At 45.3% G+C, this 16,032-nt stretch overlaps 1 protein-coding gene across 1 annotated transcript in view; it reads right to left on the minus strand.

The window, feature by feature from the left end:
* LOC138657451 (oocyte zinc finger protein XlCOF22-like) overlaps positions 1-16,032 on the minus strand; it is an 86,533-nt gene that overhangs the window by 21,538 nt on the left and 48,963 nt on the right. Inside the window, exons 5-6 of the mRNA XM_069745246.1 lie at positions 11,019-11,116; positions 10,764-10,872 (exon numbers count right to left, since the gene is read on the minus strand). Coding sequence (XP_069601347.1) covers positions 10,764-10,872; positions 11,019-11,116 — 207 coding nt within the window. The remainder of the gene's footprint in view (positions 1-10,763; positions 10,873-11,018; positions 11,117-16,032) is intronic.

The following is a 16,032-nucleotide window of genomic DNA, read 5'->3' on the forward strand; positions in this document are numbered from 1 at the left end:
TTCTCATATAATACCGCCATATAGATCACACATGCTGCCAGTGTTCTCATATAATACCGCCATATAGACCACACATAATGCAGCCAGTGTTCTCACATAATACCGCCATATAGATCACACATAATACCGCCAGTGTTCTCACATACCGCCATATAGATGACACACAATACCGCCAGTGTTTTCACATACCGCCATATAGATCACACATAATGCTGCCAGTGTTCTCACATAATACCGCCATATAGATCACACATAATACCGCCAGTGTTCTCACATAATACCGCCATATAGATCACACATAATACCGCCATATAGATCACACATAATACTGCCAGTGTTCTCACATAATACCGCCATATAGATCACACATAATACTGCCATAGTGTTCTCACATAATACCGCCATATAGATCACACATAATGCTGCCAGTGTTCTCACATAATACCGCCATATAGATCACACATAATACTGCCAGTGTTCTCACATACCGCCATATAGATCACACATAATACCGCCAGTGTTTTCACATAATACCGCCATATAGATCACACATAATACCGAGTGTTCTCACATACCGCCATATAGATCACACAAATACTGCCAGTGTTCTCACATAATACCGCCATATAGATCACACATAATACCGCCATATAGATCACACATAATACTGCCAGTGTTATCACATAATACCGCCATATAGATCACACATAATGCTGCCAGTGTTCTCACATAATACCGCCATATAGATCACACATAATGCTGCCAGTGTTCTCACATAATACCGCCATATAGATCACACATAATGCTGCCAGTGTTCTCACATAATACCGCCATATAGATCACACACAATACCACAATATAATTCTCACAATACTGATCAAGCATAATACCACCATACAGATCACATAATACCGCCATATAGATCACACATAATACTGCCATAGTGTACTCACATAATACCGCCATATAGATCACACATAATACTGCCAGTGTTCTCACATAATACCGCCATATAGATCACACATAATACTGCCATAGTGTTCTCACATAATACCGCCATATAGATCACACATAATGCTGCCAGTGTTCTCACATAATACCGTCATATAGTTCACACATAATACTGCCATTGTTCTCACATAATACTGCCAGTGTTCTCATATAATACCGCCATATAGATCACACATGCTGCCAGTGTTCTCATATAATACCGCCATATAGACCACACATAATGCTGCCAGTGTTCTCACATAATACCGCCATATAGATCACACATAATACCGCCAGTGTTCTCACATACCGCCATATAGATGACACACAATACCGCCAGTGTTTTCACATACCGCCATATAGATCACACATAATGCTGCCAGTGTTCTCACATAATACCGCCATATAGATCACACATAATACCGCCAGTGTTCTCACATAATACCGCCATATAGATCACACATAATACCGCCATATAGATCACACATAATACTGCCAGTGTTCTCACATAATACCGCCATATAGATCACACATAATACTGCCATAGTGTTCTCACATAATACCGCCATATAGATCACACATAATGCTGCCAGTGTTCTCACATAATACCGCCATATAGATCACACATAATACTGCCAGTGTTCTCACATACCGCCATATAGATCACACATAATACCGCCAGTGTTTTCACATAATACCGCCATATAGATCACACATAATACCGAGTGTTCTCACATACCGCCATATAGATCACACAAATACTGCCAGTGTTCTCACATAATACCGCCATATAGATCACACATAATACCGCCATATAGATCACACATAATACTGCCAGTGTTATCACATAATACCGCCATATAGATCACACATAATGCTGCCAGTGTTCTCACATAATACCGCCATATAGATCACACATAATGCTGCCAGTGTTCTCACATAATACCGCCATATAGATCACACATAATGCTGCCAGTGTTCTCACATAATACCGCCATATAGATCACACATAATGCTGCCAGTGTTCTCACATAATACCGCCATATAGATCACACACAATACCACAATATAATTCTCACAATACTGATCAAGCATAATACCACCATACAGATCACATAATACCGCCATATAGATGTCACATAATGCCATAATACAGCATGACGCCCGCAGCTCCTGTTATCGCACGCATTGAGTTGTGTGTGCAATGGGGAAAGATATGCAGGGGGGAGAGGATTAGATACACGGCTCAGCAGTCAGTATCACACAGGATAGGATTAGATACACGGCTCAGCAGACAGTATCACACAGGAGAGGATTAGATACACGGCTCAGCAGATAGTATCACACAGGAGAGGATTAGATACATGGCTCAGCAGTCAGTATCACACAGGATAGGATTAGATACACTGCTCAGCAGGCAGAATCACACAGGAGAGGATTAGATACACGGCTCAGCAGGCAGTATCACACAGTAGAGGATTAGATACACGGCTCAGCAGACAGTATCACACAGGAGAGGATTAGATAGACGGCTCAGCAGTCAGTATCACACAGGATAGGATTAGATACACGACTCAGCAGACAGTATCACACAGGAGAGGATTAGATACACGGCTCAGCAGTCAGTATCACACAGGAGAGGATTAGATACACGGCTCAGCAGACAGTATCACACAGGATAGGATTAGATACACGGCTCAGCAGACAGTATCACACAGGAGAGGATTAGATACACGGATCAGCAGTCAGTATCACACAGGATAGGATTAGATACACGGCTCAGCAGTCAGTATCACACAGGAGAGGATTAGATACACGGCTCAGCAGACAGTATCACACAGGAGAGGATTAGATACACGGCTCAGCAGGCAGTATCACACAGGAGAGGATTAGATACACGGCTCAGCAGGCAGTATCACACAGGAGAGGATTAGATACACAGCTCAGGAGACAGTATCACACAGGCTAGGATTAGATACACGGCTCAGCAGACAGTATCACACAGGATAGGATTAGATACATGGGCCAGCAGACAGTATCACACAGGAGAGGATTAGATACACGGTTCAGCAGACTATCACACAGGAGAGGATTAGATACACGGCTCAGCAGACAGTATCACACAGGATAGGATTAGATACACAGCTCAGCAGACAGTATCACACAGGAGAGGATTAGATACACGGCTCAGCAGACACTATCACACAGGAGAGGATTAGATACACGGCTCAGCAGTCAGTATCACACAGGATAGGATTAGATACACGGGCCAGCAGACAGTATCACACAGGAGAGGATTAGATACACGGCTCAGCAGACAGTATCACACAGGAGAGGATTAGATACTTGGCTCAGCAGTCAGTATCACACAGGAGAGGATTAGATACACAGCTCAGCAGACTGTATCACACAGGAGAGGATTAGATACTTGGCTCAGCAGTCAGTATCACACAGGAGGATTAGATACACGGCTCAGCAGACTGTATCACACAGGAGAGGATTAGATACTTGGCTCAGCAGTCAGTATCACACAGGAGGATTAGATACACGGCTCAGCAGACAGTATCACACAGGAGAGGATTAGATCCACAGCTCAGCAGACAGTATCACACAGGAGAGGATTAGATACACGGCTCAGCAGTCAGTATCACACAGGAGAGGATTAGATACACGGCTCAGCAGACAGTATCACACAGGATAGGATTAGATACACGGCTCAGCAGACCGTATCACACAGGAGAGGATTAGATCCACGGCTCAGCAGTCAGTATCACACAGGAGGATTAGATACACGGCTCAGCAGTCAGTATCACACAGGAGAGGATTAGATCCACAGCTCAGCAGTCAGTATCACACAGGAGGATTAGATACACAGCTCAGCAGGCAGTATCACACAGGAGAGGATTAGATACACAACTCAGCAGACAGTATCACACAGGAGAGGATTAGATCCACGGCTCAGCAGACCGTATCACACAGGAGAGGATTAGATCCACAGCTCAGCAGACAGTATCACACAGGATAGGATTAGATACACGGCTCAGCAGACAGTATCACACAGGAGAGGATTAGATACACCGCTCAATAATCAGTATCACACAGGAGAGGATTAGATCCACAGCTCAGCAGTCAGTATCACACAGGAGAGGATTAGATACACGGCTCAGCACAGTATAGTGAGAGATGCACGGTCTGATGTCCTGTGAGGAGCTGCAGTGAGAGGTCGGAGCAGCACAGAGCCTCCCCCATCCCCCTCTGTTACCTCTCTGCAGCTCCTGATAGAGGACATCAGACCCCAGCATTCCTTCACCCTCTTTAGAGATTACAGCCACACACCAGGCAGCAGAGGACAGGGAACGGCCGCTGACAGTGTGAGGGGAGACAGATGGAGCTGCCCCTCCAACAGCGCAGCTCTCAGTCACAGTGGAGCTCACAGGTACACTCCACTGTGGGCTGAAGCAAGATGGCGCCGATCTCCTGCCTCTGCTGTGGAGACAGCCCAGGTGGCGTGGCCAGACCAGAGCAGAGAGCAGCTTATAATGGTAGCTATGGGGTTGCCTCCCGACCGCAGCCTCCTATGCCCAGGGCTGCCGTATTTGCAGAGTGTAAGGCCGGCTTCACACTTGCGAGTTTTACGGACGTAAGAGCGCAGTGTGACTTGCGAGAAATACGCAGCGCTGTTAGAGAGAAAAGCCGGTAATTCAGTGCGGTGTACAGTAAAATCACACTGACAAGCCCAGGGCACGTATAGTTGTGAATAATACCATTTCTGAGCCCTTTTCCCTTTATAGGGGAACTCGCCAGGGATGTCCTTTATCCCCGGCCCTCTTCGCCTTGGCAATAGAGGCCTTGGCAATACGCATAAGAACCTCTGATGGTATTAAGGGAATAAATATTGCGGATCGAGTGGATACCATCGGTCTCTATGCTGACGATATGGTGATATTTATGGACAAAGTAGAGGAAACGTTACCACAGGTGATTGCGACTATAGATAAGTTCAGTAAATTTTCAGGGCTATATATAAACTGGGATAAATCTGCCTTGTTCCCTCTCTCACATACCCAGGCACCCTGCCTCGAAACTCTCTCGCCGCTCCCCATTGTATCCAGTTTCAAATATTTAGGTATTCACATGTCCAAATACAGCCAATTAGATCTACAACTTAATATCTACCCACTATTAGATTTGGTTAGAATTAAATTTTCAACCTGGAACAAACTCCCGCTCTCGGTTGCCGGCCGAATTAATCTAATTAAAATGATACTGCTCCCTAAGCTTAACTATTGCCTTCAACATAGTGCCGTGCCCATACCCAAACACTTCTTCGCAAGGTTAAACTCCCTGGTTACATCCTTTATATGGGGGAAAACTAGGCCCAAACTTAAATTGTCGACATTACAGAGGCCGAAGCAGGGGGGTGGGGCGGCTTTGCCAGATTTCTACTTATATTATCTCGCCGGCCAGGCCAAGGCGATAAATAAATGGATGCCTAATAATTCCCTGCCTAACTCGGAGAGTCATTTGCTCCATGGTGCCCGGGCTGATTGTCCACTGGGGTTTCTAGAACTAGAGAAAGTTAATGCCCCCTGTTTGCTACAGTTGCACCGGCTGGCACGATCAATATGGAGACAAATTAAAAAAGTTACTGGATTTGTAGATGTAGTGGCTGAAATGCCTCTATGGAATAATAGTTACTTTCCGGGACTGTTGAACCATCCATCCACTAATTTTTGGATCTCGCATGGTGTTCTCTCGGTGGGAGATGTATATAACCAGGGGGTCTTTGCATCCTTTGTACAATTACAGAATACCCACAGTGTTCCGAGGTCTCAGTTCTTCCGTTATTTACAGCTAAGATCAGCCTTTCAATCACATATGCGGAGTATGGGTGGGGATCGAGCTATTTCATCCTTACCTTTGATAGGTATTCTCAACTCACAGGGCCCTCAAGGACTTATTTCCTCCTTATATACTTATTTGTTGTCCATGGGAGATGGGTCTACTATAAATTCCGTCAAAGGGAAGTGGGAGGGACTTCTTCCTGATGTATCGGGAGAAGAATGGGAGGATATTTTGGAGTCCCCAACTAAAGTCTCTCCCTCAATTAATAATAAAATGACTCAATTATATATTCTGCATCAGTCTTATTTGACCCCGGTACGGCTTTTTAAAATGGGCCGCTTCCACTCGTCGGATTGCTTGAGGTGCCATTCGGGTGATGCGGATTTCATCCACATGATTTGGAAATGCCCTGTTATTCGTCAGTATTGGAGTGAGGTGACGTCTTTTTTAACATCCTTATTACTGATCCCTGTCCCACTTGAACCACTGATCTGCTTATTTGGGGTGTGGGATGCGGAAGCTTGGGATCATTGCACCGGAATATTTCTACGAGAGTCACTTTTTATGGCACGAAAGGTGTTAGCATTACGATGGATGGGTGGTTCTTGCCCGTCTCTCAGAGCCTGGGTTGATCTGGTGAATTCGATTATCCCGTATGAGCGTACACTATATCAAAATAGAGGATGCCCAGGCAAGTTTGAAAAGATTTGGGGTAGATGGAACTCCTCTTATAATACTTTATAATCCTCATTAGCTTGGCTACTATGTGGAGGTTGGGCTCGTGGTTTGGGGGGCATCACTTACGGGGTGAAATCTGTATTAATTTTCCTTTGGCGGCGCATTATTGCTATTGTTAAGTTAATGTAGTTAAATGTTGTATATTAGGTGATTTGTAAGACGTCAGTGATTTAACATACACAGTTTGTCACTTTTGTAATACTTTTAGATATAATAATGCATGACCCCTATCTGTATTTCATACTGTTACTAATAATGACAAATGCAAACGTGTGTATTGTGCAGTTTATTCTGGAATTAATAAACGAATTTAAAAAAAAAAAAATCACACTGACAGCTTCCAGTAGAATAGGTAGAATAAATGTGTACACATAGAATAGGTATATATATATATATATATATATATATATATGTCAGTGAGACACATATATGTATATATATTACTATTTTTTCCAGCGCTATACAGCTTGAAAGCCGGTAATTCAATTACCGGCTTTTTCTTTCTCCTTCCTAAAACCCGACATGATTTGAGACATGGTTTACATACAGTAAACCATGTCTTCTCTCCATTTTTTTTGCAGATTCCACACTACTAATGTCAGTAGTGTGTTTCTGCAAAATTTGGCCGTTCTAGCTCTTAAAATAAAGGGTTAAATGGCGGAAAAAATTGGCGTGGGCTCCCGCGCAATTTTCTTCGCCAGAGTAGTAAAGCCAGTGACTGAGGGCAGATATTAATAGCCTGGAGAGGGTCTGCCCCCAGGAAGATGCGCCTATTCTGGCACTTGGCCACTCTCTTCCCACTCCCGTGTAGCGGTGGGATATGGGGTAATGAAGGGTTAAAGCTCCCAGGCTTTCTAGGTAAGTTCTCACGATCTATGAACATCCAGCAGAGGGCGCCTCACCGCAAATGAAGCTAAATATAGATCATTGATCTATATTTAGACTCATTCCCCGGGGTTTTGCAGCAAGGAGCAGCCTGCATTAGCGGAACTCCTTGCTGCAAAATGTTTTAACCCCTTCAGAAGGATTTACATCGTTGGACGTTACAGATCTGCGGAGGGTAAGTATATTGTTGGTTTATTATGTTTTTTTACTTACAGAACGAGGGTCTTCAGTGACTGGATTGGGCGTAGAATAAAATACTCCAACAACCATTGTTTTTATTTCATTAAAATAATTTTAAATAATGTGTTTGTGTTTTATTTAACCCTTTACTACAATTGGATTAATAATGGATAGGTGTCATAATTGACGCCTCTCCATTATTAATTAGGCTTAATGTCACCTTACAATAGCAAGGTGGCATTAACCCTTCATTACCCCATATCCCACCGGTACACGGGAATGGGAAGAGAGTGGCCAAGTGCCAGAATAGGCGCATCTTCCAGATGTGCCTGTTCTGGGGTGGCTGGGGGCAGATGTTTTTAGCCAGGGGGGGGGCCAATAACCGTGGACCCTCTCCAGGCTATTAATATCTGCCCTCAGTCACTGGCTTTACTACTCTGGCGGAGAAAATTGCGCGGGAGCCCACGCCAATTTTTTCCGCCATTTAACCCTTTATTTTAAGAGCTAGAACGGCCAAATTTTGCAGATACACACTACTGACATTAGTAGTGTGGAATCTGCAAAAAAAATGGAGAGAAGACATGGTTTACTGTATGTAAACCATGTCTCAAATCATGTCGGGTTTAGGAAGGAGAAAGAAAAAGCCGGTAATTGAATTACCGGCTTTCTACTATATCGCGCTGGAAAAAATAGTAATATATATACATATATGTGTCTACTGATTATATATATATATATATATATATATATATATATATATATATATAGACAGTATATATATATTTTTTTTTTCTTTTTGGGACACATGGATCATTTCTATAGCGGTATGTTGGTTTTGCAAGCCTGCGAGAAAACCACGCAGTACGGATGCCATACGGATTACATACGGAGGATGCCATGCGCAAAAAACGCTGACACACCCTGCCTACGGAGGAGCTACGGACCACTATTTTCGGGACTTTTCAGCGTATTACGGCCGTAATATACGGACCGTATTTTCATACGCTGAGTGTGAAGCCGGCCTAAGTGTCGCGCTGGGACTCTTACACTGCTGCAAAGCAAAATGGCGGTGCCCAGTGGCTGCAAAAATAATTTATAATAAAAAAGATATTAAAGGTAAAAAAAATAATTTTGTATTAAAAATAATTGTTTATATAAACAATTATTTTTAATACAAAAACAAAATTGCGGCACCTTCCCTTTAACTCTCTAACAGTGGCATTTAAATGGATGTAGCTGGTGTCCATTTAGGATAAATTGTTAGGTTCCATAAAGGCATCACGGCAGGCTGTACCTCAAGGTGATCTTTACTAATATATATCTATATATATCTATCTATCTATCTATCTATCTATCTATCTATATATCTATCTATATATCTAGGTAGGAAAAAGATGAGAGCAGCACAATGCTCACCGGTGGGTGCCAAGCCTCCTGGATAAGACCATCCACATGTCCATCCAAATAATATGCCAAGCAGAAAAAGAAGGCAGCACTCCAATAAGCCAGGCCTCGAGAAAGGCTCAGTGTGAGCCGAAACGTCGAGAGATGTGGGTCTGAAATAAACGTCACAGCTTTTTCACCTTTACAAATTATTGGAGTGCTGCCTTCTTTTTCTGCCTGGTTATATATATATATATATATATATATATATATATATATATATATATATATATATATATATATATATATATATATATATATATATATATATATACATACATATACATACATACACACACACATATATTGATTAAAGAAAGTTATAATATTAATTAATATTCTATTAAAGTTGGAAGAACTGTGAATAATAATACATTTACTTTTTTTTTATTGCAGAGTTTTGGAATTGGGAAAAAGATGATATTTCAAGCATGCATTTACTGAACAGACATTTCAGATTTTACAATCATTTTTCAAGCCGGTGTTATAAAGTATTCTAATTTACTGAGATAATGCCTTCTGGGTTTTCATTGGCTGTAAGCCATAATCATCAACATTAACAGAAATAAACAGGTGAAATAGATCACTGTGTGTAATGACTCTATATATGAGATTCACTTTTTGATGATATTCTAATTTTGTGAGATGCACCTGTATGTATTTTTTACAAACATTTCTTTTTCGCCTCCCCTCCGTCCGGAATTGCTGCGGAAATTTCCGCACCAATTCCGGAACTCCATGCCGCGGGAAAACCACATGCGGAATTAGCATGCGTTTTCCCGTTAAACACTAGCGTTTTCCTAGCGATCTTAGAATCACTTGGAAAACTGATTGACAGGTTGGTCACACAATCATAGTGTTTGACAAGTGTGAGCAACTTTTTACTATTGATGCTTCCTACGCAGAATCAATAGAATCAGATCTAATGTTAAAAATAATTAAAAAAAATTGTGATCTTCTCACCTTCCGGCGTCCCCCGCAGTCTTCCCGCTCCTCGTGACGCTCTGGTCCCAGTAGTGCCTCGCGACAATGAGCCCAGATGACGTAGCATCACGCGAGACCACAACGTCATCACAGGTTATTACCGCAAAGCATCGCTAGGAACGGGAGCATCACGAGGAGCGGGAAGACTGCGGGGGACGCCGGAAGGTGAGAAGATCACGATTTATTATTTTAATTCTTTATTTTAACAATTATATGGTTCCTAAAGCCTGGAGGAGTCTCCTCTCCTCCACCCTGGGTACCAACCGCACATGATCCGCTTACTTCCCGCATGGTGGGCACAGCGGATCAATCCACTCCTATGTGTGCGAAATCCCCGCGAATAAGCAACACAAAGAATGAACATGCTGCGTTTAATCCGGAATGCGATTCCGCTGCGGAAAAAAACGCAACATGTGCACAAAAATTGCAGATTGCATTCTAATAATAGCATGCTTAATGTATGCGTTTTTTTGCGTTTTTACAGTGAAAAAAACGCAGAAAAAAAAGGAACAAAGCCAGTGCTTGGTTACATTAAGAAGGGAGCTGATTTGGAGCTGAAGTCGGCCCCATCATGGTGGAGCGCACAGAGAACTTTCACAACAGGCTCCAGGGACTGTGCAGGGAGAAATCTCCAAAGAGAGAAGTCCTCCATATTGTAGAAACCTCCGGACTCACCTTATAAATTCAGTGCTACATACCTGTGGCGACAGCTGATAAAATGCTCTCCGCTTCACTCCTACATGGCGGACCAAGCCGCAGCCTCTCTTCTACGTCAACCTCTGCTTTTACATCGCTCAGATCGTCCCCCTGATGTATCAGACACAACAACTCAGTACAAAATAGTGGACAAATCCACAAGAGAAATCAGCAAATTGCCACATATATGACTGAAAGCACACAAAACGTCCACACCCCTCCTATACAGATCGTGTACAGGGCTCAGCGCCGGCTACCTGATGATCCTCCGGGATGTTGTGATTCTCCGCCGGACAGTCCTGGGGATACAGAGGACGGGGACATCTCTCTGGGGGATTCCTCCTCCTGGATCCATCTGTGGAGACACAACCACGTAGTGACTGACAACATGGCGGACTGGAATTTGCAAAAAGGAATATTGACAAACCACAAAGCTTCTAGAAGAATGTCCTTTTGGATACAAGTCATAAGGGTCAAATATTGACCAGCGATTTCTCATTTTTACAACACCATTTTTTTTTTTTTAGGGACCACGTCACATTTGAAGTCACTTTGAAGGGTCTATATGATAGAATATACCAAAAAGTGACACCATTCTAAAAACTGCACCCCTCAAGGTGCTCAAAACCACATTCAAGAAGTTTATTAACCCTTCAGGTGTTTCACAGGAATTTTTAACTTTTTTTTTTTTTCACAAAAAATTTACTTCAGATACAATTTGTTTTATTTTCCCCAAGGGTAACAGGAAAAAAATGGACCCCAAAAGTTGTTGTGCAATTTGTCCTGAGTACGCTGATACCCCATATGTGGGGGTAAACCACTGTTTGGGCGCATGGCAGAGCTCGGAAGGGAAGAAGCACTGTTTGACTTTTCAATGCAGACTTGGAGGAATTGAGATGGGACGCCATGTTGCGTTTGCAGAGCCCCTGATGTGCCTAAACATTGAAACCCCCCACAAGTGACACCATTTTGGAAAGTAGACCCCCTAAGGAACAGAAGTTTCTAATGTAGAGCCGTAAAAGTAAAAAAATCATATTTTGTTCACAAAATGATCTTTTCGCCCCCAATTTTTTATTTTCACAATTACCCTTACCCGGCTAGGTTCAGATTGCATTAATGGGACCGCGCTAACGAACAGCGTTGCATGGCGAAATAAACGCCGTGCAACGTGTCTGTTAGCGCGCCCATTGCCAGCAATGGGAACGCGCATCGCTAGCGTGTGCCATTTTCGGCACGCGCTAGCAATGTGCCGGTGTTTTGTGGCGCGCCTCAGACGCTGCTTGCAGTGTCCACGGCGCGCCCCGGGTCCGTTCCCCGCGCTCGCAGATCGGGGATCTGTGCTAGCGGGGACGTTAAACGCGACCCTGAAAAAGTCATTGCATTAGCGCAATCTGCTAGCGCTTAGCGCTAAACGGACTGCCCTAAGGCAATCTGAACCTAGCGTAACAGGAGAAATTGGACCCCAAAAGTTGTTGACCAATTTGTCCTTAACCCTAACTTTAGCCCCAACCCTAACAGGAAAATGGAAATAAATACATTTTTTATTGTTTTATTATTTTTCACTAACTAAGGGGGTGATGAAGGGGGGTTTGACTTACTATTTATAGCGGGTTTTATGATTGGCAGCCGTCACACACTAAGGCCGGTTTCACATTTGCCGTTGTGTCCGCAGCGTTCCATCCGCAGTAATCCGCATGCGTTGTGTATTCCTATACTTAACATTAGGGACGCGTGCGTCTGCGATCGGTTGCGTTTGGCCGCGTTTGACGACGCATGCGTCGTTTCGTCGTCTGCTGTTTGGCGCGGTAAACGCTACATGTAGTAATTTTGTAGGCGTCAATTAGCCGCCTAGAAACGTATGCGGTTGTTAGCGGCACAAATGCGCCAAAAAAATGCATTGCTGTCGATGTGAACGCATGTGGCAGCAAGCACATGCGTTTGCTTGCATTCGTGAACGCATGCGTTGCACCAGAGAAAAACATGTCTAGACACTGATTAGCCACCCCCCACATACAAGGGGATAAAGGGAGGGAGTGGGCATTGCCAGGTCACTACACAGCAGACTGGGAAGCAGACCACACAGAGGAAAGCAACTTGGAGGAATCTACACTCAGAACAATGTGAGTATATCAAAGCCAATGCCTTTATTTTCTATTTTCTGTCTCTACAGGTCCGGATTTCTGACATTTCTTTCTTTCTGCATGCATCAGAATGTCTTCTTCTTCTGATGAGGAGCAACGGGGTCACGCGACCTTCTGAAGTCGCACATGTCAGTGAAGTGAATACTCACCTCGTCAGATTGGTGAGTATTCACTGTCACATCTACACATATGACAATTTTTTTTTCATTTTTTTAGAGCACTTCTACTGCGGCAGAGGCTGGGCAGGAGCAGCGGGGTCACGGTCGGGTGGCAAGGCGGCAGCGTGTAAGTATACCTGGCTGACCGTTTACTGTATCCTCACTTTAGTACTCTTGAATCTTCCTTTCTTTACATTTGTCTTCTGCACTCCTTTTGTATCTTGACTTTCCTTATTCATGCCATTTCTCATCATCTGTTTTCTTTCTTTTCCTTATGTTAATGTATCCAACATTAATGTCTTTATTTAATTTTTAGGTTCCAGAACGGGATGAAGACCTCATAGAAAATTACCTCCTCATCTCCCTGGTCCAGGAGCGAGTCCCGTTGTGGTGGACCCGGGTGTCCCACAACGGGAGTGTGTTCCACAGCACTCGGACGTGACGATCCGGCGCCTATGGAATGAGGTGGCCAAAGAGATGTGGGATGGCTGGGACAACGCCCCGCCTCGGGTCCGAAATGCATTTTGTAAGTATTAGAATGCAGCGTGAATCAGCAGAGACCTTGGCTGGGATCACACAACTGTGTGTGATGAGAGAAACTCTCAGGAGTTTCTCTCATCACACACAGATGTGTGAGCACGGCCAAAAGTACATCGTGTAACCATCACTTTTTGTTTTTTCAACAGTGCAGAAAGTCAAAACACGTTGGCTTTCGATGAAGGACCACTTCAACAAAGACCTGCGTCAAGAGAGCCGTGTTCCCAGTGGTTCAGGAGCAAGGATTCGAAAGAACAAATACCATCGCGTTCTGGCATTTTTAAGACCGGTCCTTGCCCAGAGAACGTAAGTATTTTTTTGGTGTATTAGGTTGTATTGTATTGCCATAATCTGTATGTTTCTATTCCACAGGAGTTGGCGTTTAGTAAATGTTTAGTATTAATTTTTTTTTCCTTTTTTCACAGCACATGGAGCAGCACTGTTGGCCCAGGTTCTGGAGTGGTCCTTCATCAGAGAGCCACGGACCCGTCCAAGCCTTCCAGCAGCGCTGCAGCAAGTGGGCCTGCCACACTAACTGGAGACCAGGAAGCTGGTCCATCAGGTGTTCCCCTTTCCCAGTCCTCTGCCTCTTTTTTTTTGGGCTCCTCCCGGCAGCAGCAGGTCCCTCATGCCTGAGTTTTTGCACTTGAGCTTGGTTTTTCACGAAGGACTCAAGGCTTTGGGTGACCGAATGCATATTTCCCTTAGCCACATGAATACACGTATCCAGGAAGTCACCAAAAGCCTTGACCAAGTAAAAGCCGACCTCCAGAGGTCAGCACATCATTTCTTTAACCAAACTGAACAGGGCAGGTCGGAACACGTTACTCCTGATCTCCAGCTTAGCGTCATGCAGGCCTGCAATGCAGCTTACGTGCAGGCTATGCAGCAGTATCGGTATTTTCAGCAGACAGTGGCGGCATATCCACCTGTGCCTTCACTGTCACGATTAACCTCAATACTGACCTCTGCTGCATCCCACTGCACGGCTACCTCTATTCCTAGCACTGCCGGACACCAGTACAGCACCACCACCATGCCGAATGCTGTAGGACAGCCCACCGCCACCACCGTGACAACCGCTGCTCCTGCTTGGACCTCCTTCACTGACACCACGATGCAGCAGCAGGACCCTGGCATGGACTTCCGTACCGCCACCACCACGATGCAGCAGCAGGACCCTGGCATGGCCTTCTGTACCACCACCACCACGATCCAGCAGGACTCTGGCATGGCCTTCCGTACCACCACCACCACCACGATGCAGCTGGACCCTGGCATGACCTTCCGTACCGCCTCCACCACAATGCAGCAGGACCCTGGCATGGCCTTCTGTACCGCCACCACCACGATGCAGCAGGACCCTGGCATGGCCTTCTGTACCGCCTCCACCACAATGCAGCAGGACCCTGGCATGGCCTTCCATACCGCCACCACCACGATGCAGCAGGACCCTGGCATGGCCTTCCGTACCGCCACCACGATGCAGCAGGACCCAGGCATGGCCTTCCTCTCTACAAGCGCTATGGACTCTGGCATGGCCTTCCGCTCTACGAGCACTATGGACTCTGGCACGGCTGCACGCTCTACGAGCACTATGGACTCTGGCACGGCTGCACCCTCTATGAGCACTATGGACTCTGGCATGGCTGCACGCTCTACAAGCACTATGGACTCTGGCACGGCTGCACACTCTACGAGCACTATGGACTCTGGCACAGCTGCACGCTCTACGAGCACTATGGACTCTGGCACGGCTGCACGCTCTACGAGCACTATGGACTCTGGCACAGCTGCACGCTCTACGAGCACTATGGACTCTGGCATGGCTGCACCCTCTACGAGCACTATGGACTCTGGCACGGCTGCACGCTCTACGAGCACTATGGACTCTGGCACGGCTGCATGCTCTACGAGCACTATGGACTCTGGCACGCCTGCACGCTCTACGAGCACTATGGACTCTGGCACGGCTGCACCCTCTACGAGCACTATGGACTCTGGCACGGCTGCACGCTCTACGAGCACTATGGACTCTGGCACGGCTGCATGCTCTACGAGCACTATGGACTCTGGCACGCCTGCACGCTCTACGAGCACTATGGACTCTGGCATGGCTGCACGCTCTACGAGCACTATGGACTCTGGCACGGCTGCACGCTCTACGAGCACTATGGACTGTGGCACGGCTGCATGCTCTACGAGCACTATGGACTCTGGCACGGCTGCACGCTCTACGAGCACTATGGACTCTGGCACGGCTGCACGCTCTACTAGCACTATGGACTCTGGCACGGCTGCACGCTCTACGAGCACTATGGACTCTGGCACGGCTGCACGCTCTACGAGCACTATGGACTCTGGCATGGCTGCACGTTCTACGAGCACTATGGACTCTGGCACAGTGCAGCCGGACCCTGACGGGTCATCAACCA

This window comes from Ranitomeya imitator, chromosome 1, assembly GCF_032444005.1.
Source record: "Ranitomeya imitator isolate aRanImi1 chromosome 1, aRanImi1.pri, whole genome shotgun sequence".
In the NCBI taxonomy this organism is placed as follows: Eukaryota; Metazoa; Chordata; class Amphibia; order Anura; family Dendrobatidae; genus Ranitomeya; species Ranitomeya imitator.